The 26,661-nt window shown below is 36.9% G+C and overlaps 3 protein-coding genes across 4 annotated transcripts; all 3 read left to right on the forward strand.

Annotated features, from left to right (window-relative positions):
* The first annotated feature begins 7,344 nt into the window (after positions 1-7,344).
* On the forward strand, positions 7,345-7,746 carry LOC137937210 (ethylene-responsive transcription factor LEP-like). The gene has a single exon (XM_068782298.1). It carries the CDS (start codon positions 7,345-7,347, stop codon positions 7,744-7,746), a length of 402 nt encoding a protein of 133 aa, XP_068638399.1.
* Positions 7,747-11,156: 3,410 nt separating this feature from the next.
* LOC137936984 (E3 ubiquitin-protein ligase RKP-like) lies at positions 11,157-20,247 on the forward strand. The gene is made up of 11 exons (XM_068781976.1): positions 11,157-11,325; positions 11,603-13,329; positions 14,105-14,932; positions 16,234-16,394; positions 16,953-17,091; positions 17,195-17,278; positions 17,485-17,763; positions 17,875-18,006; positions 18,198-18,397; positions 19,200-19,407; positions 19,633-20,247. The coding sequence occupies exons 2-11, from the start codon at positions 11,830-11,832 to the stop codon at positions 20,011-20,013; spliced, it is 3,912 nt and encodes a 1,303-aa protein (XP_068638077.1). The 5' UTR covers positions 11,157-11,325; positions 11,603-11,829; the 3' UTR covers positions 20,014-20,247.
* Positions 20,248-20,586: 339 nt separating this feature from the next.
* On the forward strand, positions 20,587-22,219 carry LOC137937559 (uncharacterized). Of its 2 annotated transcripts, none has more exons than XM_068782628.1 (5): positions 20,587-20,881; positions 21,315-21,365; positions 21,475-21,608; positions 21,683-21,780; positions 21,862-22,219. In XM_068782628.1, the coding sequence occupies exons 1-5, from the start codon at positions 20,609-20,611 to the stop codon at positions 22,041-22,043; spliced, it is 738 nt and encodes a 245-aa protein (XP_068638729.1). In that variant the 5' UTR covers positions 20,587-20,608; the 3' UTR covers positions 22,044-22,219. The 2 variants fall into 2 exon arrangements, with proteins under 2 accessions (XP_068638729.1, XP_068638730.1); XM_068782629.1 differs by having other exon boundaries at positions 21,873-22,011.
* Positions 22,220-26,661: the final 4,442 nt, after the last annotated feature.

Here is a 26,661-nt window from a genome sequence, read left to right on the forward strand (position 1 = left end):
AAAAATTTGTCAGGTGGTTCCGTTGCCGGAAAAGCTACGAGGGTTCCGTTGCCAGGAAGAGGGTTCTCAGCGGAAGGGGAAACGAAAGGGGTGGTTTTCAAGGGTTGTCGGAAAGTATTGTCCGAGCTCGGAAAAGTTGTCAGAAATGCTCCACCGGCGGTTTCATCATCGGAAAAGCTCCATCGGTGGTTTCGTTGCCGAATAAGCTACAACGAGAAGGGGGTTCTCACCGGGAAACTCGCTGGAAGGGGGAACGAAGGTGCGAGGTTTTTTTTTTTCGACCGCGCGTTCGATTAATTATTTGGCATAAGGTCGTTATGCAATTGGAAAAACTTTGGGGGCCGATTTGCAATTTCTGAAGGTTTTGGGGGCCAATTTGGAATTTCTTAAGGTATGAGGGTGTTTTTCGAATTTCTAAAAGTTTTGGGGGTATATTTCGGATTTCTGTTAACTTGAAGGCAAATCTTAGATTTCTGAAAGTGTAGGGGTCTATTTGAAATTTCTAAAAAGTGGGGGTATATTTGGAATTTCTTATCTTGCGGGGGTGCTTCAAGAATTTTGCTAGATTTAATCTTATCATATCAGCAGACAAGTCCGATTTCGCTCCTATTCGGTTCATGGGCAAGAACTACGGTCCTTGGGAATTTCAGTTCCGGTTATTTATTCAGGGAAGAGGTTTATGGGGTCATATTGATGGGAGTGATCTAGCACCTGGCGATGCTGACGCATTGTCAAAATGGATCATCATGGATGCTAGAGTCACTTGGATACTTGGATCTCTTGAACCTCACCTAGTCCCAAATCTGAGGCACTACAAAACTGCCGTAAATATGTGAAATCACCTCCACAAGGTTAATTGTCAAACCAGCACGAACCGTCGATTTCAAGTTGAATATGAACTTGCAAATTTCACCCAAGGCAGTCATTCGATTGAAGAATATTTCTCGGGCTTCCAAAATCTATGGGTTGACTACACTGATATTGTTTACGAGGATGTCCCTGCTGTTACTCTCTCTGTTGTGCAAGCTGTACATGACACCAGTAAACGGGATCAATTATTGATGAAGCTTCGTCCCGAATTTGAGATTGCTCGATCACATCTGATGAATCGGCATCCAATGCAGTCCCTGGATGCCTGTTTGAGTGAACTTTTCTGGGAGGACCACCGCCTTACTACTCAGGCTGGTATGGAACCTCCCGTTCAGGCTGTTCTCTCGGCTCCTGTAGCTTATGTAGCACAAGAAAGACATAAGGGTCGGGACACCAGTTCTATTGAGTGCCTCCACTGCAAGGCTTATGGTCATTTTGTTCGGGACTACCCCAATAGGTCAGTTCTGTTCTGTAGCTACTATAAGAAGTCGGGTTATCACATCGTCGTTTGCCCTACACAACCTGAAAGGAGGAAGCCTACAACTTATCATGCATCCATTGGTACTTCTAGTTCTGCAGCATTGCCGCCTACCGTTTCAATCCTTATCATTCCTATTCCACCAACACCTGCGAGTTCAACCACTCTCACTCTTGAAATTGTACAACAGATGATCATTTATGTCTTTTCTACTTTTGGTATCTCAGGTAAACATAACCTTTCTACTCAACCATGGTATTTTGATTCTGGTGCCCCACATGACCAACAATGTGGTATCTCTTTCGAATGTCAGAAAGTATGATGGCAATCTGCACATCAACACTGTTGATGGTAGTACTCTGCATATCAGTGATGTTGGTGATCTCTCTCCATCTTTAGTTGATGTCTTTGTGTCTCTTGACCTGTCGACAAATCTTTTGTCTGTTGGTCAATTGGTTGATAAAAACTGTAATGTTCAGTTTTCTCACTTTGGTTGTGTTGTGCAGGATCACGCGTCGGGGAAGGTGATCGCGAAGGGGCCTAAAATGGGCAGGTTATTTCCACTTAAAGTCTTTCTCTCCATTGTTATGCCACATTCTCCTGTAATTTTTTTTGCTTGTAATGTTGTTGAATCTAGCACTAAGTTGTGGCATAGACGTGTAGGCCACCCAAACTCGGTTGTACTTCTTACATTTTTTAAATCGGGTTATTAGGCAATCAAGATTGTACTTCTTGTGATACGTCTTTTGACTGTTCATCATGTAAACTTGGCAAAAATAAAACTCTATCATTTTCGTATCATGCCTCGCATGCCTCCCACTTTTTTGACCTTATTCATAGTGATGTTTGGGGAATTGCTCCTGTTATCTCGCATGCACAAATTAAGTATTTTGTCACCTTTATCGATGACTTTAGTCGATTTACTTGGGTCTACTTCTTACGGGCTAAATCTGAAGTTTTTGTTATTTTTAAGAGGTTTCTTGCACTCATTGAAACACAGTTCTCTGCTTACCTTAAAGTACTCCGCTCTGACTCTGGAGGCAAGTATATGTCGACAGAATTCCAGGAATTTCTTCAAATCAAAGGCATTATCTCTCAACGTTCTTGTCCCTCGACACCCCAACAAAATGGTGTTGCTAAGCGCAAAAATTGTCACCTTCTTGACATGGTTCGCACCCTTCTCATTGAATCATCCGTTCCTCCTAGGTTTTGGTGTGAAACTCTCTCTACTTCTGTCCATTTAATTAATCGCTTGCCCTCGCCTGTCTTGCATCATGTCTCTCCCTTTGTTAAATTATTTGGTTGTTCTCCGTCATACACAAATCTTCGGATGTTCAGTTGTGTTTGTTTTGTGCATTTACCTGATCATGAACGACATAAACTTACAACTCAATCTGTTATGTGTGCATTTCTTGGGTATGTCGGTTCTCAAAAGGGCTATGTTTGCTATGATCCTTAGGCGCGTCGAGTCTGTGTTTCTCGGAATGTGATCTTCTTTGAAAACCAATATTTCTTTCCATCTCAAGTTACACTTCCGTCTACCTCTTTGTCTAGTTTGTCGAGCTTTGATGAGCCTCAACCCACTGCCTCGCTGCCCTCTCCTCATTCTGACCTAGCACTTGCTCCTGATCCTCCCTCTGTTCCTGTTCCCCTCAATCTTCACAGATCCACACGTAGTTCTCACCCTCCTGATCGGTATGGTTTTCCCTCCCTGTATCTCTAGTAGCTACTTTGTCTTCTATTTCCATTCCTTCTAGCTATAAACAGGCTATGGCACATGAGTGTTGGCAAAAGGCAATGCAAATTGAACTACAAGTGCTAGACGAGAATCACACCTGGGACATTGTGGCTTACCCTCCTACTATTCGGCCTCTTGGAAGTAAGTGGGTCTTCTCTGTCAAGTTACGTTCAGATAGATCGTTGGATCGGTACAAATCCCGCCTTGTGGCCATGGGGAACAGGCAGGAATATGGGATTGATTATGAGGAAACTTTTGCCCCAGTTACCAAGATGACCACAATCTGTACTATCTTAGCCATCGTAGCCTCTCAATCTGGCCATTGCATCAGATGGATGTGAAGAATGCCTTTCTCCATGGTGATCTGCAAGAAGACGTCTATATGAAGCTTCCCTCGGGTATATCTACATCCTCTCATGATCATGTCTGCAAGCTACGACGTCCTTTGTATGGGCTTAAACAAGCCCCCCGGGCTTGGTTTGAGAAATTTCGCATCACACTTATCCTCCATCGGTTTACCAAGAGTCAGTATGATTCATCTCTCTTTTATCATAAGTATGTTTCGGGCATAGTCATTCTCTTGGTTTATGTGGATGACATCATCCTTATTGGCACTGACTCTGGACTGATTACCAAGCTTTAGAAGGTGTTGCATGCCACTTTTCATATGAAAGATCTAGGACGCCTCACATACTTCTTCGGGTTGGAGGTACATCACACACCCAAAGGTATTTTCTTAAACTAACTTAAGTATATTCAAGATCTTATCACACTCGTTAGGTTGGAGGACACATCTTCGGTGGCTACCCCTATGGAGGTCAATGTAAAATATCGGAAAGATGAAGGGACTCTTCTTGATGATCCGACTATGTATCGATGAATGGTCGGGAGTCTCATCTACTTGACTACTACTTGCCCGAACATTTCCTATGTTGTTCATAAGGTCAGTCAGTTTATGGCATCTCCTCGATACCTTCATCTTGCAGCAGTTCAGCGCATCATCCGCTATCTGCGCGGCTCGCCTGCTCGTGGTTTATTCTTTCCTACCGGCTTCACGCTACATCTGGTTGCCTACAATGATGCTGATTGGGCAGGGTGCCCCGATACCCGTCGCTCTACTACAGGCTGGTGTATGTTTTTAAGCGATGCACTGATTTCTTGAAAATGTAAGAAACAAGACCTGGTGTCCAAGTCATCTACCGAGGCCGAGTATCATGTTATGTCTACTGCGTGTTCTGAAGTTATTTGGCTCCGCGGTCTTCTTGCTGAGCTCCAGTTTCCTCAGCCCTCATCTACACAGTTTCATGCAGATAATACAAGTGCTATATAGATTGCAGCCAATCCGGTTTTTCATGAGCGTACCAAGAATATTGAGGTTGACTGTCACTCCATCCGCGACACTTTGGAGCGCCGGGTAGTATCTCTTCCGTACATTTCTTCAGATCTTTAAGTGGTCGATGTCTTCACCAAAGCATTGTCTCAATCCCGACATAATTTTTTGGTTGGCAAATTGTTGTTGGTTGACTCACCATCATCAATTTGAGGGGGGATGTTACGATATGTTAAAATGTATATTAAATATAATTTATGTTCATAATTATTGTATAATTTGGGATATGTACATAAGGTTATTAGATTAGGTTTAATGGGATGGGGGGTATTGTCTTGGGCCCATGGGCCATTTTGTAACAGGAAAACCTAAAGCTTAAATACCTAATGAAAGGGGGGAAATCCCCAACGAAAACATTTTGATTCATCGTTCATCTGCTTCGTTTGCGTCGTGAAACCAGAGAGCTCAACACTCTCTCTTGTTGGTGTTTGGACTGTTCCGTCAGTCCCGTGAGTTTGATTTGTCATCCCATGGGTCTCATTCCAGACACTTCATGAAAAAGTCCTGCAGCTCATCAGTTGGCACAGATCTTATTGCATACGGCAATTAAAAAGATGAAGAAACATGTTGATTTGAAGAGGAGGCGTCTTTATTCAATGTAGGTGACCAGGTCCTTCTCAAACTCAGACCTGAACAATTTTGTCACCTAAGAAGCAAGAATAAAGGTCTTTTAAAGAAATATGAAGGCCTCTTTCCTATAATTGAACGTGTGGGCAATTTCGCCTACAAATTGCAGTTGTCGAAAAGGTTTAAGTTCCTAAATGTTTTTCATATATCAAACCTTAAACCTTATTTTGAAGACCCGGACCCATATAGAATAGTTGACCCAAGAACTCTAATGGATATATCAACTACTTTTGTAAACAAAGTAGAGTATATTATTGCAGACCGAGAGGAGTGCCAAAGGGGCAAGCCCCGGAGGACGCAATACTTAGTAAAGTGGTATGGTCAACCAGAAAGTGAGGCAACATGGCAAGACACTGCCGAATTGTGGTTGTTTGCAAAGAAGGTGGCCAACTATCGCCAGGGGACGCAGACGAGGGCGTCTGCCTTATGACGGTGGGAGTATGAGACGGAGCATGAAACCATGGTGTGGCCAGACACCAAGGCCGAAGACTGTGCAAGTCCTATGCACAACAATAGTAGCGACGATCAAGGCCAAGTACACTGGAAAACAAATTTCAGTGTTTGTACCCCAAAATGAAAAATATGATATAAACAAGAGAATAAGTAACTTTTTATAATATACTTAAATAGAACATATGCCTAAACAGATAATTAACCAAAATAATCATGGTTACTACACTTATAAGTGATTTAATGTGTAGTATTAAAATATATTAATAAACTAATTAATAAAATACTATATTATATTACTTAATTATTACAGTATATTATAAATTAACATAATAATTACGTGTGATTAGAATAAATTATAAAAAATAAAAAATAACATAAGCGAATATAATAAAGAAAAAAATTATTTTTTTAATAACATAAGATATATTTTAACATTAAAAACCACTAATTTAATACAGTAACACAAAAATTAATATAATAAATAAGATCTAATTAATCAGAGAAAAATAAGTATAAAATTAACTTAATCTAAGTCAGGTGTACCCAATTTTTAGTTTTTATAAAATAACTTAAAACTTAATTTTTCTTCCTCTAATTTTTTATTATCTAGTACATTTGGTTTAAATTTATTCTCAAATTTCTATTTGTATCATAAATTTATTTTAGATTTTTATTTTTATTATTATTTAATAATAAAATAGAGATAATGATATTGTTGTAAATAAAATAAAGTAAATATAAAGTAATTGGAGAGGCTTTTTTTAAAGAGGAAAAAGTCAGATGTAACCAAGGTTAGTCGGAATTGAGTCCAACCTCCTTCTCTTCGATTTTTCAAACCCTAAATCCCGTAACTCACTTTGCATCCTTTGAAGAAACAAAAGACAAAACCCTAGAGGATGAACTTGTTCTAATAAATTAATTGGGTCCCATGACACACCACCCACTCAGGAGACAACGTAAAGTGGACATTTTTCAAGCCAAAATTCAAGAACAGGCCATATATATAAGTGCAAGAAGAGTTGAATAAGCTTAAACACATTCATCTCAAGTGGAGCCCTACCTAATTGTAGCCCCAATGGGGAGACATTTGCTTAAAGAAAACTAATTAATCTAACGTTATGTATGTGACAATTGGTTAAATCTCCCTTTTCTAAAAAGAAAAGAGCTAAATTTTAATATTTATTGAGCAAAAAAATTAAAATTCGAACAAAACTTTCGTTCGAGAATAATTTTATGAGAATTGCATTGAACCCAGATGATAATGTGCACAATGCATCGATAAATCCACTAAAACACATTTTTGTGACGGTTAGATCAAGGAAACAATTGGTTTGTCACACAATGGTTATTGATATTGTGACTCCTCAAGAGATAATGCCAATAAGTGAGCAAACCCAATTGAACTACAACTAGTAGATAGCCAAATTTGATGAATAACCCAGTTTTTTACAATATTAATATGGATGCAAAACATTGTTAATATTTGAAGCTACATTGACTAAGATAGTGTTGGGAGAGAGATTGAGGGTGGCAGCATTTTGTCATGGTTTTCAGGGATTTGCGCACCCTGCCTACCCATGGTCTTATCGTGTGGAGGGAAACATGGCACTAAGAACCAAGTCTCTTGCTTCTCACCTGCCCCACTTCAAATTAAACAAAGTAACCACTTTTCCCACAGACTCATTTCATCGAACACCTTCCAAGGCTTCAATCAATTTCTATAAATATAGTCACTGATTGAATTCTTTCGCTCTGCGATTTCTTCTAAGCTCCCGATCCGACCCAGAAATGCCAGACCTCCCCAGAGTCCACCGTGGCCGCCGCTCTAAAGACTCCTGCGGCTACCTCGGCGTCCGGAGGAGGCCATGGGGACGTTACGCGGCCGAGATACGGAACCCGTACACGAAAGAGCGGCACTGGTTGGGCACGTTCGACACCGCGGAAGAAGCAGCGTTTGCGTACGATATGTTTTCCATTTCATTCAGTGGCATCGGCAAAGCTCGCACTAACTTCTACTACCCGTTTTGGACAACCCCGCCGTGTCCGCCACCTCCGCCGCCGTCGCCTCCTCTTCCTCCTACGCCATCGCTAGAAGAGAGCGAATACTGCTCTGTGGACGATGATGAGTCGATGACCATTGCGGCGATTCTCCAGAGCTTCCAACAGAATAACGCCCATGTTCCGTTATGAAAGAGGCAATGCATTAGGATTAGCTGATCAGTCTTTGAGAGGATCATGATTTACTGTCATTTTTAAGAATTTTTTTATATAATGTTCCTATCAATGGGTGCACATCAACTTAAACTGCATACGTATCCAATATTGTAACATTTAATAAGGTGATTGCTGAGTAGCATGTGACATACAAAAATGTACCACTAAAAATGAACATGCTAACTTTAGAAATTATTTCGGTTTTGAAAATATTCTTCAATTTCGTAAATTTTTAGCTGTTAAATTCTTTTAAACTTGTTTTTGATGCAATCTTTTTCATGATCGTTAGTCATGATTTTTCAGTTTCGTTATATGCCCACTTTATAAGGATTGATATGTGTCGATTTTCGTAGTTTAAGAGATGATACTAACATATAGTATCTTATTTATCGACAATCGAAGCCGTTTCCATACGTTTTTATATGTTTCTACTTGAATCAATTGATACGTATCACTAAGTGTCAATTGATATAATACTAATGTCTTCTTAAAATATAATTCTCATTTAATTTATTTTTTATAACAATATTTTAATTTTTACTCGATTATAAATTAAACTAACATATTTTCTTAGGGTAATTTGGTAGCTAAATCTTATTAAGCATACTTATAATATATGATTCTTTGCTTATATTATGAATATATTAACACCATCACACTACAATTTCATAGTTAGACTAAGATTTGGTTGTTCTTTTTTTTAATCATTTTTAATAAGCATGATTTTTTTTTTTAAAATGAATGTTATTTTTCAAGTAATTTCTATTGAAAAATAATATTATCACGCGACTATATATAAATATAAATATAAATAAATAGGTATAAGTATTGCATCGTATTTAATCATTTTTAATAACATAATATCTTTTTTAAAATGAATGTTAATTTTCAAGTAATTTCTATTGAAAAATAATATTACCACGCGATTATATATAAATATAAATAGAAATAAATAGGTATAAGTATTGCATCGTGTTTAATCATAACATACTTTTAATAATTAAAAAAATGTTTACATGTAAATAATAAATTTTAATAATCTAAATATATATCATATAAAGCAAAAAATACTAATTAAGTGTTTTCCCAAGTTATTTATATTTAAAATTTTCATAATTTACACTTGTTTTACTATCTTTCTTTTGTATTTGTGATACGTTTATGTTTTTACATAAATCAATTTGCAATTGTTTGCAGAAGAGATAATCTTAAATAATCGAATTGTTTGCACACTTGCTTATATTAATTAGATGATTGGTTTGGTTGAAGGATTAATTATAGCAAACACTTTAAGCAGTTCAAGTCGTTAATAATTTTCAATTTGGTATTTCATTGGCTATTTGGTGGATATAAGAAGATGAATTAAAAATATTTTTTTATTTTTATAGTATGAAAATTTAACATCATAAAACCAAATTAGTATCACTATATTAATAATTTCTATATTATATATTTTTATAGAGAACAAAAAAATCTTGGAAATTTTAAGATGTGTGACACCATTATTTTATATAAAAGAATGGTGAGAAATAATAAAATATGATATTAGAGCATTAACATCATAAAACCAAATTAGTATCACTATAGGTATGCCTAATTAACCTTAGAACAATCACTTGAGAAATGGTCACTATGTGTCATATAACTAGGGGTGAGCACCAATCAGGTCGGGTCGGGGCGATTTTATAGAAACCCAAACCTGAACCCGATTCCAGACCCTAAATGGCAAATTCAAAAAAAACCTATCGAACTTGACTCGATCACCCTGACCCGTTCTTGTCCCTGTAAATCTTCTTAAACCTGATCTTTCTCCACCCCATCCCTGTAAAACCCGACCCATATTAGCCCCGTTTTATATATTTGTCTCATATGACTCAAAGGGGGTTTTTCCCCTTCCTACCTGGTGAAATTACAAACTTGAACCTAGGTTTTTCATATTGGGCACCCTTTCATATAAGATGAGTTGACTACCAATAAAAAAGTTATCAGTCCATACCATTGAATGTGCGTTTGGGACCAACCACAACAGGGGAAACTCGGCAAGGACTCGTTACTTCCCTTCACTCTTTCATAGAAAGGCCAAAAAAAAAAAAAAAAAAAACTGTTACAATTGACTCTCCATATGTGATCTTCTTATTAAAGAGTATTTTTCATTTTTTCTTGAGTATATAATGCCCTTCATATTTCCATCGATACATACTAAATCGACACCTCTAAAACCCCATTGATACATACTATGTACACATCATGTATTGTATCAATACCTCTAAAATACGAGATAATGAACCAAATGTATAAGTGATAGGCCACCCCACATGATATTAGGAGCAAGATGATGTATCTTTTAGAAAGATTTGAGATTTGACTCCTTTAAAATATTGAAAATATAAAATATCTAAGAGTAGGTTTTATGGGTCGTTTGCAAGAAAGAGACAAAGGTGGCTGAAGTTCAATTATTAAAACAAAGTGGCTTCCACAAAAATGGGGTCCATGACCTTAAATATAAGATTAAATAATTAAATTATTAGGATAAATTTCACTATGCACATTCCATGAAGCACGTGTTGTGGCTGCTGGTAAGAAAAAATAATATTTTTCATTTTTTATATAATATAAAAAAAAAATTCTACATTTTATCTATAGATTTTTTAGCTGCCTTTCAATGTGGGATAATGATAGGATTGTTTGTTCATATGGTATTACGCAAATATGCCTCTAATTTTTTAAAATATAGTAAATAATTTAAATAATAAATAGTTAATAATTAATAATTAAAATATTTTTTATTTTTTAATATTATTTACTACCAAACTTTAATAAAAGAGACATTTAAATCTTATGGTATAATACCAAAGAAAGGGTATTATTTATTAATTAAGCATGATTTTTCTAATTAAATGTCTAGGTTTCCCGGTCTTCGATCCTAATTTTTAATTATTTTAAATTTTAAAAAATCATAAAATATAAATATAATATAAAAAGAGAGAAATTCAAAAGGTTAAAATAAAAGAAATTCAAAATAAATAGATGATCAATTTTCATTGAGTGTTTTAAATGTAAATAGGGCAAAATATTTTACAATTAAATAAAAATAATACTAATATACATTATTTTTAATTAAATTTTATTAATATTTGTTGATTTAGATGTTGCTTAATTTCAAATGGACATGTGGAGTTTTTAGGGCCGGCGGAGAGCCACGTCATCTGCCACAAGAAGCTTCCACGTGTCGTTTGACTCGTCATCTGGCTCGTCCCACTTTCCCCCATTTTCTGGCGCAAAAATTAAGAATTGCAAATTTGCAAATTCTTGATTTCTTTCTCGTATATTCCATTTTCTGTTTTTATTTTCTTGAATTCTTCCTCTCTTTCTCTCTCCCGGTCCTTCTTTCTTCCCTCATGTCTCGTTCTGGTCTTTATTTTTCTCTCTCTAACTGACCTTAATGGCGTCTGTAAACCCTAATCCTGCTGCGCCGCCTCGTTGGTTGAGGCTGCTGGAGGGAGCTTAATTCCGAATATGGGCGTTTGATGTTGATTTTGCTGGTGTTTCCAATTCGTAAGTGGCTCTGATCCTTGGAGTTTTTGTTTTATGTTGTTTTATCGATTCTCTATTTGTTTGGGGTGCCTCTCGGTAGACGCTGTTTGGATTGTATAGAGCTTGTGTGTTGGATACTTCGTTTGGAGGAGGCTCGGTGTGAGTTCTTGATTTGCCTACGCTCTATCTTTGGTTTTTTTAATCGGAAGCCAGTTGAGCTTGTCTTTTGCTTGGATTTCTCCGTGGGCTCTGTCCTTTTGGTGGATTTATGTAACTTCTTTGTTTTTTTGTTCTGTAGGAGTTTCGGTGAATGGACGTGGGAAGTTGCCAATTGTGCTGGAAATTGTCTTCCTCGGGATAAGAATATGGTCGTTTAAGTGTGGATATTAACTCGGGATTTTTTGCGTGTGGAGTAATTTTTAAGAGAATTTGGTTTTGGTTTTGGGTCGATTTTCCTTTTGCTGGAGTGTTGTTAAGTTGGTAGGGGAGGAAGAAAGGAAAACCTCCTCCTCCCTGTATTTTTCAATGGCCGAGGATGCGCTCAAGCATAGTAGGTTCTCTTCAGGTTTGGCAGTTCTATTAACCAATGAGAACAATAAAGAAAACTCTCAGAAAAACCATCTAGTTTCCTTCTGTGAAGACATAGGCCATCAATCCCTTGAACGTACTCTTGAACACATATTTGATCTCCCTTACAAGTCAATTCAACAGTTGACTCGTCCAATTGATTCTAGTTTTGTCCGTTCAGTATTAGAGACTGTTGCATCAAAGTTTCCGGGTAATTCAGATACTTTTTTCTGTAATCGAGATGGAATAAATGTCACGAAAAATGCTTCTGGCCCTCATACTGTTGTCCTTGATGAAGCTAGCATTTGTGGGGATATCAGGATTGTCCAGCACCCTTTGCTGGTTGAAAGCCTTGCTCTATTCAGTAGTGCTCGTGCTAATACGTGTGTCTGGAAGGGGAAATGGATGTATGAGGTGATTCTGGAAACTTCAGGAATTCAGCAATTGGGATGGGCCACAAATTCATGCCCTTTTACTGATCGTAAGGGTGTGGGAGATGCTGAAAATTCATATGCCTTTGATGGTAGGAGAGTCAGCAAATGGAATAAAGAAGCCGAGGCCTACGGTCAGCCCTGGGTTGTTGGTGATGTGATAGGTTGTTGCATAAATTTGGATACTGATGAGATTTTATTCTACAGAAATGGGGTCTCACTTGGGGTGGCATTTGATAAGGTTCGGAAAATGGCACCTGGATTTGGCTATTATCCTGCAATTTCTCTTTCTCAAGGGGAGCGATGTGATATAAATTTTGGTGGTCATTCCTTCAGATATCCAATTGAAGGGTATTGTCCTCTTGAACTTCTTCCTTCACAAAATCTTAGTGTCGTGTGCTTACTGCAGTGCTTCTTGAGGTTGCTGCGACTGGAAAGCATGAACAGGAGTGACTCAACATCCATTGAGAGATTGAGGAGACTGAAGAGGTTTTTACCTCTTGAAGATCTCTTCCATCCAATATCTCATGGGATTTGTGAGGTATTCTTTTCTATAATTGGTTCACACCTGAAAAATGATGAATATTTTGGATGGGGTCCAATTGCATCGTTCTTGCTTGAAGTTTTTGGGTTACAAGCACCACATGACTATGTAAGTTTGGATAGAACGATTGACCTCTTTCTAGAGTTTCCTAGATCTCGGCCGGTATTGATACATGTCATTCGTGCACTTTCAAGTTATTGTAAAACAGCATCTTTGATTCTGATGGAATGCCCCTATTCTGGATCTTACCCCTACCTGGCATTGGTTTGTCATCTGCTAAGACGTGAAGAGCTAATAACTCTTTGGTGGAGATCATCTGATTTTGAGTTTGTGATGGAAGGGTTTCTATCCAAAAAGGGTCCAAACAAGCAGGACTTGCAGAGCTTGATACCCACTGTTTGGTGGCCTGGGTCGTCTGAGGACTTGTCCTCTGAAAGTAGTATGATCTTGACAACAACAGCATTATCGGGAGCAATTAATAAGGTATATTTATCTTTATGTGAAAGGAATGCTTTTTATTTGTTACATTTAGAACTTTGTATGTCAAATCATTTTGAATATGTCAGTAAGTTTTGGTAGTAAGAGTGTAATACAACCTTTGCAATGTTATTTGGTTGCATATTATCTTTTTCCTTTTGAGTGTCAGCTTAAAGGATTTTCAGTTGAACACAATAATATTTTCAACTAATTCCTAATAACCTATTAAATAATGTTTAATCAACCCAATATTAGTTTTGCATCTCATATTATTTGTAAAGATGTTCAGCCTATACCTTGGTGTAAGTTATATAATTTAAAATGAGCGAGAAACTAAAAAATTCTGGTTTAACGTAGAGATTGATCTTGAATATGGAGTGGAATGGTTGAGAAATATCCTCATGGGTCGGGGATGTCCGTGATATCTTGCATGTTTGTGTGACCAATATTCTTAAAATAATTAAAGATACTGTATTGCACTTTTGTGCTGGTATCAATGTGACTTGATGGAGCTGTAAGAAATAGAGGAAGGAAAATGATGTCGGCTGGAAGTTGTGATTAATGGCTTTAAAATGACTGTTCTAGCTGTAGACCTGGTATTTGATTCATCAGATGTAGGAAATAATGCACCTAGTCAATCTCCAAAAACGATTTAGAAGTCTAGTTGGCGATTTATTGACATGCTCCATGTGCTTATGGCTTTTTCTAAAATTTTTCCACCAAGTTGATCTGATTAATCTGTCTATGTGACTGTGCTTAATTTTATTATATCTGTTTGCAGATTGAGGAAATGCATCGAGAACTTTGTCTTTTGGTAATACAATTTATCCCTCCAACAAGCCCCCCTCAGGTACCTGGATCAGTGTTTTGGACATTCTTGCAAAACCTCATATTAAAAAACAGGGGAGCTGATCGCAGTCCACCTCCTCCTGGTGTGTCAAACAATTCTGTACTTGTTTCTTTGTATTCAGTTATTCTCCATTTTTTATCAGAAGGCTTTGCTGTTGAAGAAATTTGTGCATGGATGAAGTGCTCTAAAACAAAAGCTGGAAGTGATCAAGGCTTCCTTCATAGAGGTGGAGCTCAAAGCTTTCCTTTAGGTCTTTTTCTCAAAGCAGATCCTCATCGTGCTGACATTTCTAGGCTTGGAGGGTCATTTAGTCATCTATCAAAGTGTTACCCTGTCAATGGGAAGGAGGATGAAGTGGTCCAATGGGATGAAAGCGGTATAGATGATGGTGATGCTAAAGTGACACATTCTACAAGGCAGAAGCCTTGTTGCTGCTCAACTTCTGATATTGACTTTGGCAGGTTCTCAAAAGGACCAATACAGAGTATCACTAAAGGTTCTCGCACCCATTGCAATCCTGTCTCAGAGAGATCATCTCGTTTGGTTGCTGAATGCAGTACAGGGAGTTTGAATGATGAGATTGTGGACAAACCTAGTACAAGTGATCAATCAGAATCAGATTTTGGATATAGGTCAATGCAAAATATGAGGAGTCTGCCAAGTACGAGTCATTTCTCTTCAACTACATTAAGAGAAGAGGAGTTACTGGATTCCATGTTACTGTTATATCATTTGGGTCTGTCTGGAAATTTTAAGCAGGTGACTGAAAGCTTCTTGTGTTTTTCTTTAGTGATGTTTTTATGAGAAAAAGTGTTCTTCAACTACGTTGTTTAAGAGATTTAGTTTTTTCTGAGACGAGTATCTCTGGTCTCGTAGAATTCCCTCCTTTTTGAGCTGCTATCATTTCATCTTGTTTTTGATAATTACTATTTATTCTATTTTATTCTAATTCTTTTGAGGGAAAGTTTGTGAATATTCAATAGTTTATTTTAATTTAATTCTTTCTAATAGGAAGCTACAAGGTGTTGAATTCAGGAAAAAAGAAAAATTGTCTACCAGGATTCTTATATAGATAATGAAAGGGGAAAGCACTTGTCTCTAAGCCGTTTAGTGTAACAGTAGTGAGGTCAGAGAAATTATTTTAGGAATTGAATTAGGTTACTTTTCCAGAACTTAGGAATTGAATTAGGTTGCAGTAATCATAGTATTCGTTATCATTGCTTATCTTGTCTATAACTTGCTGGAAGAATCTTTTTGGATGTCTGTTCTCTTTGAATTGTTTCCTGTTCATTTTTTGTCATTTTTTGTTTGGTTTAAATATTCACTGCCTTGCTGCGTTTACTTCTCTCCTAAAAAGGAAGTGCATATTTCTAAAAAAATCCCTTGAGAATGATAATAGTGCAAATACTCCATCCATTTCAATTGGTTTGCCTATGATAGGACACAAAAAAGGCAAAATACACGTAAATAGATGTTATGCTTGCTCTATAATGTAAGCATGTGAACCATTAGTTTTAGTGGGGCTGATTATTTTATGTGGAATTCCTGTGTAAACCTGAGTATTTTGTATGGAAATCATTATTGTAAATTGAGATTTAGCACCAAAGTAGAAGAAGTAAAAGAGAAATGAAGAAGAAACTGGCACCAAAAGTTCTGCTTCAAGTGAGATTATGGGTTCTAGAGGATTCCTATCTCTTTTAATGACTTCATTTAAGTGATAATAGAATGTGGGTTGCAAATCTGCGTTGTTTAAGAGACAGAAAAGCTAGTTTATGTAGTTTAGTCTTTTTTCCATGGTTAAACTAGTCACAGAGATGAGTGATGAAGGGGCGTGTTTTATCGTTCTTGATTTTTATGAGGGATGTGTATAGATAGCAATTGTCTTGGGTGTTGTTTGTTAATGGGCATGTGTAAGAATCTCTTATGATTATCATAACCTTGTCAACTGAAGGCACATTACTTTTTCCCTTTTCATAATCTTATGTATTTTCAACCATAGTTCTGGATTCCAATGTTACTTCAATTTGTTTGTCCTAAGAGGTTGATGTTTTATGGTGTAGGCCTCATATTACATGTCTCATCAGTCGCAATCAATATCTCTTTTGGAGGAAACTGATAAGCAAATAAGAGAGAGAACATGTGGTGAGCAACTAAAACGTTTGAAAGATGCACGAAATGCTTACAAAGAAGAGCTAATAGATTGTGTCAGGCAATGTGCTTGGTAAGTTTGCCCAGTATGATTTCATATGTGATGGGTTACAATGAGTGGTAAATAGTCAAAACTTTCATTTTCTCATTCATCCATCTTTATTCACTTGAATAAAATTTTTATGAGCAACCTGATTTCATTTATTTGCTCTAGTTTTTGGTGTTTGGGTTACTAGCCTTACATGCAAAATGTCCATTCTTTTGCATTGCATTTCTTTGGATGCAGAAAGTTTGAGTAATTTTCATATTGTGGATTCTAACTGCCCCCTAGCACATTGAAGATAAACTATTGGGCTCTCTTAAAGTTTTGCATTTGAAATATTTCTTTCCTTTTTTACATTGATTATGACAGTATTTCTCTTTTAGCATATCTTTCACTTATTGTCTAATGCAAACGAGTTTGTATGTTTTGTTTCAAGGAGAGTCTGTCTTTAAATTTGCTGACTTATGATATTGTTTTGGTAATTATTTCTTCATTTAAGGGGATTTTATTACTGCCATTGCACTTAACATTTCCATATTTTTGTATACTTAGGTGGTGATTCTTGCAATTTAATGCTATGTGTTGCAGGTATCGTGTCACTTTGTTTTCTCGGTGGAAGCAAAGAGGAATGTATGCAGCTTGTATGTGGATAGTGCAATTGCTGCTGGTTCTTAGTGAACAAGATTCAATTTTTATTTATGTACCTGAGTTTTATCTTGAAGCACTGGTATGTTGTGTTACAATGTTATATAATTTCTCAAGAGAAAATAAAGCTTGCTAAGAGTTGTATTGCATGTAATGTTTTTAATAGTCTTCTTATTCTATTGCAGGTTGATTGCTTCCATGCATTGCGTAGGAGTGATCCACCTTTTGTTTCTTCTACAATTTTTATCAAGCAAGGACTCTCTTCATTCGTATGTGTTTGCTTTGAAATAGTTGCTTTATTTTTTATTTTCTTCAATTGTCTGCTTGAGTTTATGCGCTCTAAATTTCACTAGAGATACACAAGGAAATACCTTAATGGTATTGGTGATGGATCCATACTGAAAGATAGTTATAGGAAATTTCAATGTGAAATATTAACTGTCTTGATGTTCCTTATTTTGGTAATGTCAACCAGGTTACCTTCATCATTACACACTTCAGTGATCCACGAATATCTAGTCCAGAGCTTAGGGATCTTCTTCTCCAATCCATTTCTGTCTTAGTTCATTACAAGGACTATTTGGTTGCTTTTGAAAGTAACAAAGCTGCCACTGAAAGAATGCCTAAAGCATTACTGTCAGCATTTGATAATCGATCCTGGATTGCTGTGACAAATATAATACTTCGGTTATGTAAAGGGTCTGGATTTGGTTCATCAAAGCATGGAGAGACATCAGCTTCAATAGTTTTTCAGGTAAAGCAACATCACTGATTCATAGGGCACTCAATTGTGTTGTGTTTTCTTCTTTGTTTGACAATCTTGATCTTACGAGCTCATTCTTTTTGGCTGCTTTGCTTCATGTAGGGCTTGTTACGAGAGGCTTGCATATGTGATGAAGAATTGTTCTCAACTTTCCTCAACCGTCTTTTCAACACCCTGAGCTGGACCATGACTGAGTTTTCTGTTTCTGTCAGAGAGATGCAAGAAAACTATCAGGTACTGCTCACATGCTGCAAAGCATCATGTTACTAGGGAGTAAAGATTATGTTGCTCCTTTTGGCTCCTAGATTGCTAAATATGAAAAACAGCTTACACCAATTAGTTTTTTTTTTTTTAATGGAAAAGTTTGAAACTTCTAATTTTATAATTCTTAAGCAAATGAAACTTTTGTGTTGTACCTTGTACAGGTGTTAGATTTGCTACAGAGAAAGTGTACTGTCATATTTGATCTTTCATGCAATCTAGCTAGGGTGCTGGAGTTCTGCACTCGTGAGATCCCTCAAGCTTTTCTTTTGGGACCTATGATGAACCTTCAGAGGCTGATTGAGTTGGTTGTTTTCATTCTAAACCACATAATATCGGCTGCAGATGCTGAGTTTTTTGACATGTAAGTTAGACATGATAATCCATGTGCTCTAATTGTTGTATTTACTGTTCTTAATTTTCATAAGTTAGAGCTGCAGTTTCTTAGTAAAACTGCTAATGCTTGAGTTGATTGCCTACACTGGCAGGATCTCAGTTAGTCGGTTGCTAACTGCAACTTAGCCTTCAGAATCCATATACAATTAAATTCGCCTTGTTCTGCTATTGGAAACTAAAATTAATAATAGATGTCAAACAAATGGAGTCAATATTGATTCTCATGCTACTGAAGTTTAATCAGATCGTGCTTAGGCTTTTGTTAACGAACTGTTAGAAGTAGGCTTTCAAATTTCTGAATACATAATGTGGAATAGTGGAAAGTTAGCTAGTCCAAAAACCTTATAAGATGCTAGGCTTACTGTGTGAAGGGCTGGCGAGAAATGGTTTGTGAAGTTTCTCCTTGGGAAATTCTGTGTCTACTCTAGCAAAGTCCCACATGAAGGACCTTAACATAAAGAGGTATGGAGAGTCGTCGCCAACTTTCAAATAGCCTTCTTTAGTAGTTTCAATGCTAGATTGGATTGTCTAATTGCAAACCCCTTTGCCGTTACGTGTCTAGGCACTTTATATTCAGTTCTCTGATACAGGTATAAGCTACTTTAGGTTGCAGCCTCTGCTACAATATGTAAAATGCGGTTCTCTGATGCATGTATAAAGCTGCTTGACTTTAGGTTGCAGCCTCTGGTACAATATGTCTGTCTTATAGTGCATCTAGTGTTACACTCATACATTTATTTTCATTGCATATTACTTTGGCATATATGCAGGTTGGCTAGGAGACAGGGTCAATTCCCTGAAAAGATAAATAGAGCCCTGATCTTGTTGCCTCTGGTTGGGATTATTCTAAACTTAATGGATGCGAGTGATGGAATTCCTGAACAAGGGGAGCAGAATGACATTATTGGTGTTTTTGCATGTATGGATTGCCCTGCCACTGTTCAATGCGGATTTCAATACCTCTTAGACTTCAATTGGGTCAGCCTCTTCAACTTTTGATGTTATTTATTTTTGTTCTTTGTTTTGTAAAAAAAATTTGGAGTTGTTCAAAACTTTAAATAATAACATTTAGAAAAGTGAGGGTGAGGCTTCTTTCTGTCTCACTTTTCCGTTTGACATTTTTTTCTCTGTTCTTCCTACCAGAACTCCCAAAGTCTTATTCCTTCAAGTATCACTAGGTTTAATTTCTATTTTCCACCGCAGGGAGGTGTGTTGAAGGATGCATCTCATACGAGGCTGAACCAGCTGGAAAGATTTTGGGACCGTCTTAGAAGCAGAACAGATGCAGAGGCAAGGAGAGAGCACAGTGATGACTCTGCTGAGGAAGAATGCATCTGTTGCATCTGCTATGCTTGTGAGGTGGACGCTCGGTTTGAACCTTGCCACCACACTTCATGCTTTGGTTGCATCACTCGGCATCTTTTAAACAGCCAGAGGTGCTTCTTTTGTAACGCCACCGTCCTTGAGGTGGCGAGAATCGAAGAAACATACCATGGCAGCCCTGATAAACCATCAACAATAACGATTGACGCCTCGCTGAAAACAGAGGCTGTGGCCAGTTTGAGTCACCTGGAAGACATGTGATGGCTGCTACGTGGCGTTTACTTTATGGCTTTTATTCTTTACCTTATTATTCTCTGTACATAGGATTGTGTATGGTAGTCAGACATGGGGTCTTGGGAGGAATTTAGGAGTACGTAGAACAGAATTTTGTAGAAGAAGTCGAGGGATTCACTCTGTAAATATGAGTTGTAAATGAAAGAAAATATTCTGCTTTCGCTCAGATACTCTCATTCCCATAAATTTTTTTACTAACAACGCTTTCACTGAGCAGGTTTTATTTTTCTGAACTTTAATTTATCTATTCAGCTCCAGAAATTCTAACGGTATGCTGTTAGCCATATCAGAAAAATTAATACTCTTATTGTGGAACTAGTTATTCGTAATCCAACCCGGTAGAGTTCTTTAGAAATTGTTTGAATATAATTCAGGAAGCTGTGTTTTCACCATTAAAAGTGAAAAGAAGAGAATTGAAAAGAAAAAACACTGCATCAGAAATTTCTTGCCCTCTGTCCATGACCCCAAGTGGGTCCAAATCTAATTCGCCGTTATATCTGAACGAAATGGCTCCGGCCTTTTGCCTGCACGGATTTTTTCATCTCGCTCCTACGAAGAGGCGATGTTCCCTGCGCTCAAATTGCGAGCTTCGCCATCTGTTTCTTCGAATAATCTCAGCATTTACAGTCGAGGGGGAAGAGGGACAGTTCGGCGCTCGTCGTTTTTTCCGTGTGTCCCGCCTCGTACTCCTGTTCCGTCCCTCTCCGTCTGTGCCTGCGAAGATGCATCTAAACCGGCCCTCGTGTCTTCCGTCGGAACGCCGCCTTCCCTCTCCCTGGCGAACTGGAACCTCAATCAGAAGCACATCATAATGTTGAACGTGATCGCCTGCACGGTAGAATGTTCTTAGCTTCGTCTGTTATTAGATTTGTTGCGTTTTTGTTTTCTTAGGCATGTTTCAGGCAAAATTCATGAGTGAGTACCTTTTGTGCTAGTTGTCAACTGTACGAAGTATGATTTTTTCTGTTTTCGCTTGCTGGTCCAGACATGAACTACAATTGTTTTGTTTTATCAGATTTTTTATTTATTTTGATCAGGAAGATTTTACTTTCAGAGAAAGGGCTTTGCATGCGAGAGACATTCTTATATTATCTTTCTTGTTGTTTATCATTTTTCTCTAGTTTATATTTCATTGTGAATTGTGGGCACTGGACTAGTTTAGATCCTCTACTTTGTATGCGAGTTAATTGTTGTAAAATTTGCTGCCGCATTATTGTCATTGTTATTTCTGTTGAGAATTGAGCTGATTAACGGTGATTCTTTTATAGACTGCAATTTCTGCAACATGGCTGTTTCTCTCTGCAATTCCTGCTCTTCTGGTATGTAATGTTGTAAAATTGTATTATTGCCGCAATTGGAATTCAAATGAAGCAATTTCTTATACGAATTCATTTCTTTTTTCTGCTTTGTTTGAAATGGGTGAGGAAGGCTTTTAAAAGAGCTTCCGAGTCACTAGAAAAGCTCTTAGATGTGACAAGAGAAGAGCTTCCGGATACCATGGCCGCTGTGAGATTGTCCGGGATGGAAATCAGTGACCTAACCATGGAGCTCAGTGACTTGGGGTATTCTCTCTCTCTCTCTCTCTCTCTCTCTTTTTCTCAACCTTGTTATTGACTACCATTTTGCTATCATGCAGCCAGGAAATAACACAGGGTGTTAGAAGCTCAACTAGAGCGGTGCGCTTGGTGGAGGATCGGCTACAGCGTCTGACCAATATGGGTCCTACCCCTACTGGTAAACTTCCATTGTCATGGTTTCCACTGGTTCTGTTAAGCTATTGCTATAGAGATTGAGAGGTGAGTTTTACTTGCATAGCTTTGTTGCAGAAGGAAACCAGTCAGAAAAGCAGGATGGAAGGACCCGTGGTAGCTAAAAATGCAAGGAGATTAAGAGAGGGGATTGTGCATGGCCGGATGGTTTTCCAAGTTTTATTGAGCCTTACGAGGTTTTCCAAGTGGACTAAGAACTTTTTGATCGCTCGTGGAAGGAAAATGTAAGTCAGGGTAAGCAGCTTTAACTTTAATACCAATTCAAAAAATTATGTTCTCAAATTGCTGTGTGTTTGACTTGGAATTTTGCAGAGGTTTGTATGTCTTCATGTCTAAAAGGATGTTTCTTGCTAAATCTGTAATCACATGGAATATGGATTTGAATGAATGTGAGAGGTCTTCTATTGTTTTTGTTCTCACCTAAGTTGTTGTGTTACCCGATACTATTCATTGAACTTTCCTGTGTTTGCACTGAAACAAAAAAAAAAAAAAAAACTTCAATGTGCTGTCATGTTTGAATACAGAGGCTCTGCTTCCTGTTTAGGGCTAAAAAGTGATACAAAAATTGTGTTGCAAAATTAGTGTACATCCTGTTTCTATCTTGCTTGCAATTGATATGTAGAATTTTGGAAGTTCATTTAAGTAATACGAAACATTTCCATTTTCCATTAAAACTTGAGGGAGAAAAGAAAAAAATGATAGAATTTAGGAATAATCTATTATTATTAATATTTTTCTCTCACAAAATGATTGAATTTGGGGAGAAAAGAAAAGAAATAGAAACTAGAGAGAAAATCCTAATCATCAAAATTTTAAAATATTACTAATTTTCTTTTCCTTTTCATTTTCCACACGTATCCAAATAAGAGAAACTATATTTCTCTTCCATTTTCTCTCTCATTTTCCATGGGCATCCAAACGAGAGAAAAGAAACCTCTTTTCTTTTATTTTCTTTTCTCTCCACTTTTTGAGTTCCAAACATAGCCTTAAAGTCATCCATTATGCTGTTTGATATTAAATATACATATTCGCAAATGGTGTTTATTTTAAAACAAACAAGAATGAAACAAGCTGGCCAAAAACCAAGATATAAAGAATAACATCTTCTTTTTAAAGGTATTTTTTCTAATATAAATCATGACTTGAACTTAATCTCATTTCCAGTTAGGCTTCTTGAAGTTCCATATAAAAAAAAAACAATTCCTTTACAAACAAGAGTTAGTTCTATATATATAAAAATGATTCACTGCCGCATCCAAGTAAGTTAATGAACATCAACATTAGCATAAAGCCGAGCTTGCAAGCATGATTGGTTAAAATAGCTTAGAAGGAAACATTTTCCAAGGTTTTTCTAAAACCTTGTTGAGTTCCTGCTGAAGGATCAATTCATATTTGTCCACTTTGGATGCTCTTGTAAGCTTGTAGAGGGAGATGAAGGACACAGTTAAACAGATGAGAAAGGGATTCAGTAAAATAAAATTATGAAATCTTAGGAAGAGTTTCCATTAGATTTTAAGAGTTGCATTGAAATTCTTGAATGGCTTCAATAATAAAGTCGTGTAAAATGTCCATGTTCCGTACATAGCTATGCATCAAATTCCGAAATTTTAAACATTGGACTGCAGGTGAAATTTTGTTTAAGAAAAAAGATACATTGAATCGAATGTATTTTGTGGTGGAAACATTCTTGCTCAAATGCCTTCATTTGTTGTCCCTGGTCATGCTATCCTGGTTCAAACTAGTAGGATAAAAAGAAGAACACTAATTTTGTTTCTGTCGAAACTGAATATGAGATTCTAGGGTCTTCTGGCCCTCTATTTGATTGCTTACGAGATTCATGCTCTGAGATTTGCTGATTGCCATCTCATGCCTCTCAGAAAATCTCAGGCGTCTTTTGAGAACGAACTGGAAGATTAGTAGTTCCATAAATATATGAATGACTAGTCTCATGAGGGTACTGCAGTGTGCTAGTGAATGAGGCCTTTTCCTGAAGTGTCTTGATTTTACAACAAATCCTTACTCTAGTTGCTCATTGCTCATGCTCATGCTCATGAGTGAGGTGTTTTGGTCAGACCTGGTAATATGAATAAATAACTTTATCATTTAACATCATTCCCTATCACTAATAAAATTTTAACACAATCCTTCAAACTTTAAAACGTTTGAAGAGAAAGGAAATAAGATATTTCACATATACTGTTGCAGATTATTAACCAAATGCAATATCTCCTCAACGAGATAGTCCTGGTTCACTCACCGAGTCAACATCTTCTTCATGATCTGACTCGTGGTTATGGTCATCGTTTACATGATTGTGAACAATAGATCATATTAAAACTGATTTTGCTTGTATTACAAATGAAATGGCAAATCAACTTTCAGTATCTTGATTTGTTACTTGAATTTCTTGTGTTCACTAAGGGTGAGATGTGTTATAAGTGGAATGAATCTTATTTATACTCTCATTTCATACATTTCTTGACATGAATGAAAAGGCTCATTCGTGTGTAAAGATGGATTCACATTAATTTGGTCCTAATCACATTATTGTGTGATTGGTGGGAGAGATAGTCTATTATTCCACAGAGATTAGTACAAACTATTCCATGGGGACCATGAATGAGCCCTGTGATTGATGGGAACTAGTCTAATATTCCACAGAGATTAGTACAATCTATTCCATGGGGACCATGAATGAGCCCTGTGATTGATGGGAACTAATCCATATGTATCAGTAGATTCTACTCCCAACAATGGTGAAATATGAAAGTGGATGAGCGAAGGCTATAGCAAAACAGATGCAACAGAAAGTGTGGAGTTTAGTATCTTTCTCAACTCTTCTGTCATGTTTCTTCCCTCTCTGAGAGAGTGAAGGCCATAGGTATGTTCCCCTCTCTTCAAAAAGAGAATGAGAGGGAGGCAAGGGCTGCTTGGATGGCCTGGTGAACCCCTCTGGAGCGCATTACTCTGAAGATTAGAATGACAGAACTTGGGGAGAAGAGAGTGACCAAGGTGAAGGAATTGTGGTAGATGGCTAAGGACTAAAGAAGACAATTGTGACGAAAATCGAAGGTGGGAAGACTATTAAGATTTGTTCATGTGAGGAGGAGCCACTTGAGTGATTCTCTTCTAATTGATTTATGAGAACTGAGAAGCAGAATTGAGCACAGTTGAGGCCTTCTCATGAGAAATAGAAATTAAAGAGAATTTTTAATAAATATTAAAAATTATTAGAGAGAAAATAAAAGTATACTGATAAGAATTTAATGTTTATAGATATTCTAATTCTTAGGTTTGTATATAGCTTTAATCATTAATTTTTTTTAAAATATTAAAATTTATTTTAATATAAAATTTAAAAGTATCCTTGATTGATTTGAAGAGTTTCCACTTGAGCTAGTTGATCAACCTTTCCACTTTTCCACTAGCTTCAACAACTTGTTAGTGAAATTAATATCTTTATCTTGACCTCTACCTCTACTATCTCTACCTCGATCACCACCTCTACTACTTCCACAATTTCTAATCATTGGACTCGATCACACTCCGTTGCCTCCACTATTATCGAACAATTTAGATTCGATTTCATATGCTTTTGACAGATTATTCTCTTGAGAATAAGTTGTTTTCAATACCTTCCAAATTTCTTAGCAGTGACACAAATGGTAATTTGATTCTGAATTAGAATCCTATTTATCAGGCCTCTCATCCACTATAATGTTATCTCTTTTCCATGTTTTAGAAGCAGTACTAGGCTGAAAACATAATCAAGAAAAATCTTCACTGCTTTAGACTTGGTGCATGCAATGAACTTGTAATAATTGTTAGGAATTAGACGTCTTAATTCAATACTAACGAGAGAAATAATAATCGTAGAAAAAAAATAATCAAACACAAAAAATATAAGATTTATATAGGTTCGCCTCAAGGTGAGATTATGTCGTGTTGTTTGCCGTTGCAATAACTCACTATAATGATAAAGTAGTTTGTAAGAGAAATAACCTTTCTTTTCCGTAATACAAGATCCTAGATGATAACTCTAATAGCGGTGCCCCCAAATATAAAAAGAAAACTAGGGTAACTGTGATACAAGTGTGAAATCCCTAAACTGCTTTTAATGAGACAACAATAAATACAAGGTCGATCTGTGTACTGACTCAAAGTAAGGCGTTAATTAGGTTCCACAACTTAATAGTAACCACATCAGCCGAACTAGACAAAGGCATCATAGAATGATCGATCAATCTCCTATCATTGATTGATTAATCAAAGGGGGAATGATTGATCAATGTCTATAAAATGCTTGATCAACCACCAAAAACATCTTGTCTGATTGGTCAACACCAAAAATACACTCTGGATGATTGATTGGTCACTGATCTCTCATTGATCAATCTTCATAAACCTGAAATCTGATTTCTCTCCCAAAGTACATATTTAGGGTTCCAGTAGGAGAATGAAGAATGCAAAATCTCTGATCAAAATCGCTTTGATATCACGTAGAATTTAATGAATGTGAAGTACCGTGAGTTCTGCACGTTTCCTTCAAGATTCGTCCGATTTCTCCGCCCTCTCTTCCCTTGTTCTACTATAATTTTTCTTCTATTTCCAAACTTTCTGGTTGGGCCACTGTTGATGCCCCTGCTTTAATTCTCTTCCGTCTTCTTAAAAGAATCTCATGTCTCGTGGCTAAATTTAGCTTTATGACCTCCTAAAAAAAAAAAAAAAAAAAAAAAAAAACCAAGCAAAAATAATTACAAAGCTTGACATGGTGTCGCACTTGCAAACTTTTTTTTTTTTCTGGCTTCTACAACACCGAAGACTTGATAAAATCAGCATTACGGAC

The sequence above is a fragment of the Aristolochia californica genome, unplaced genomic scaffold, assembly GCF_029961685.1.
Source record: "Aristolochia californica isolate CCGP_79_NKW_82.1479 unplaced genomic scaffold, dmAriCali1.0.hap1 SCAF_7, whole genome shotgun sequence".
Lineage (NCBI taxonomy): Eukaryota > Viridiplantae > Streptophyta > Magnoliopsida > Piperales > Aristolochiaceae > Aristolochia > Aristolochia californica.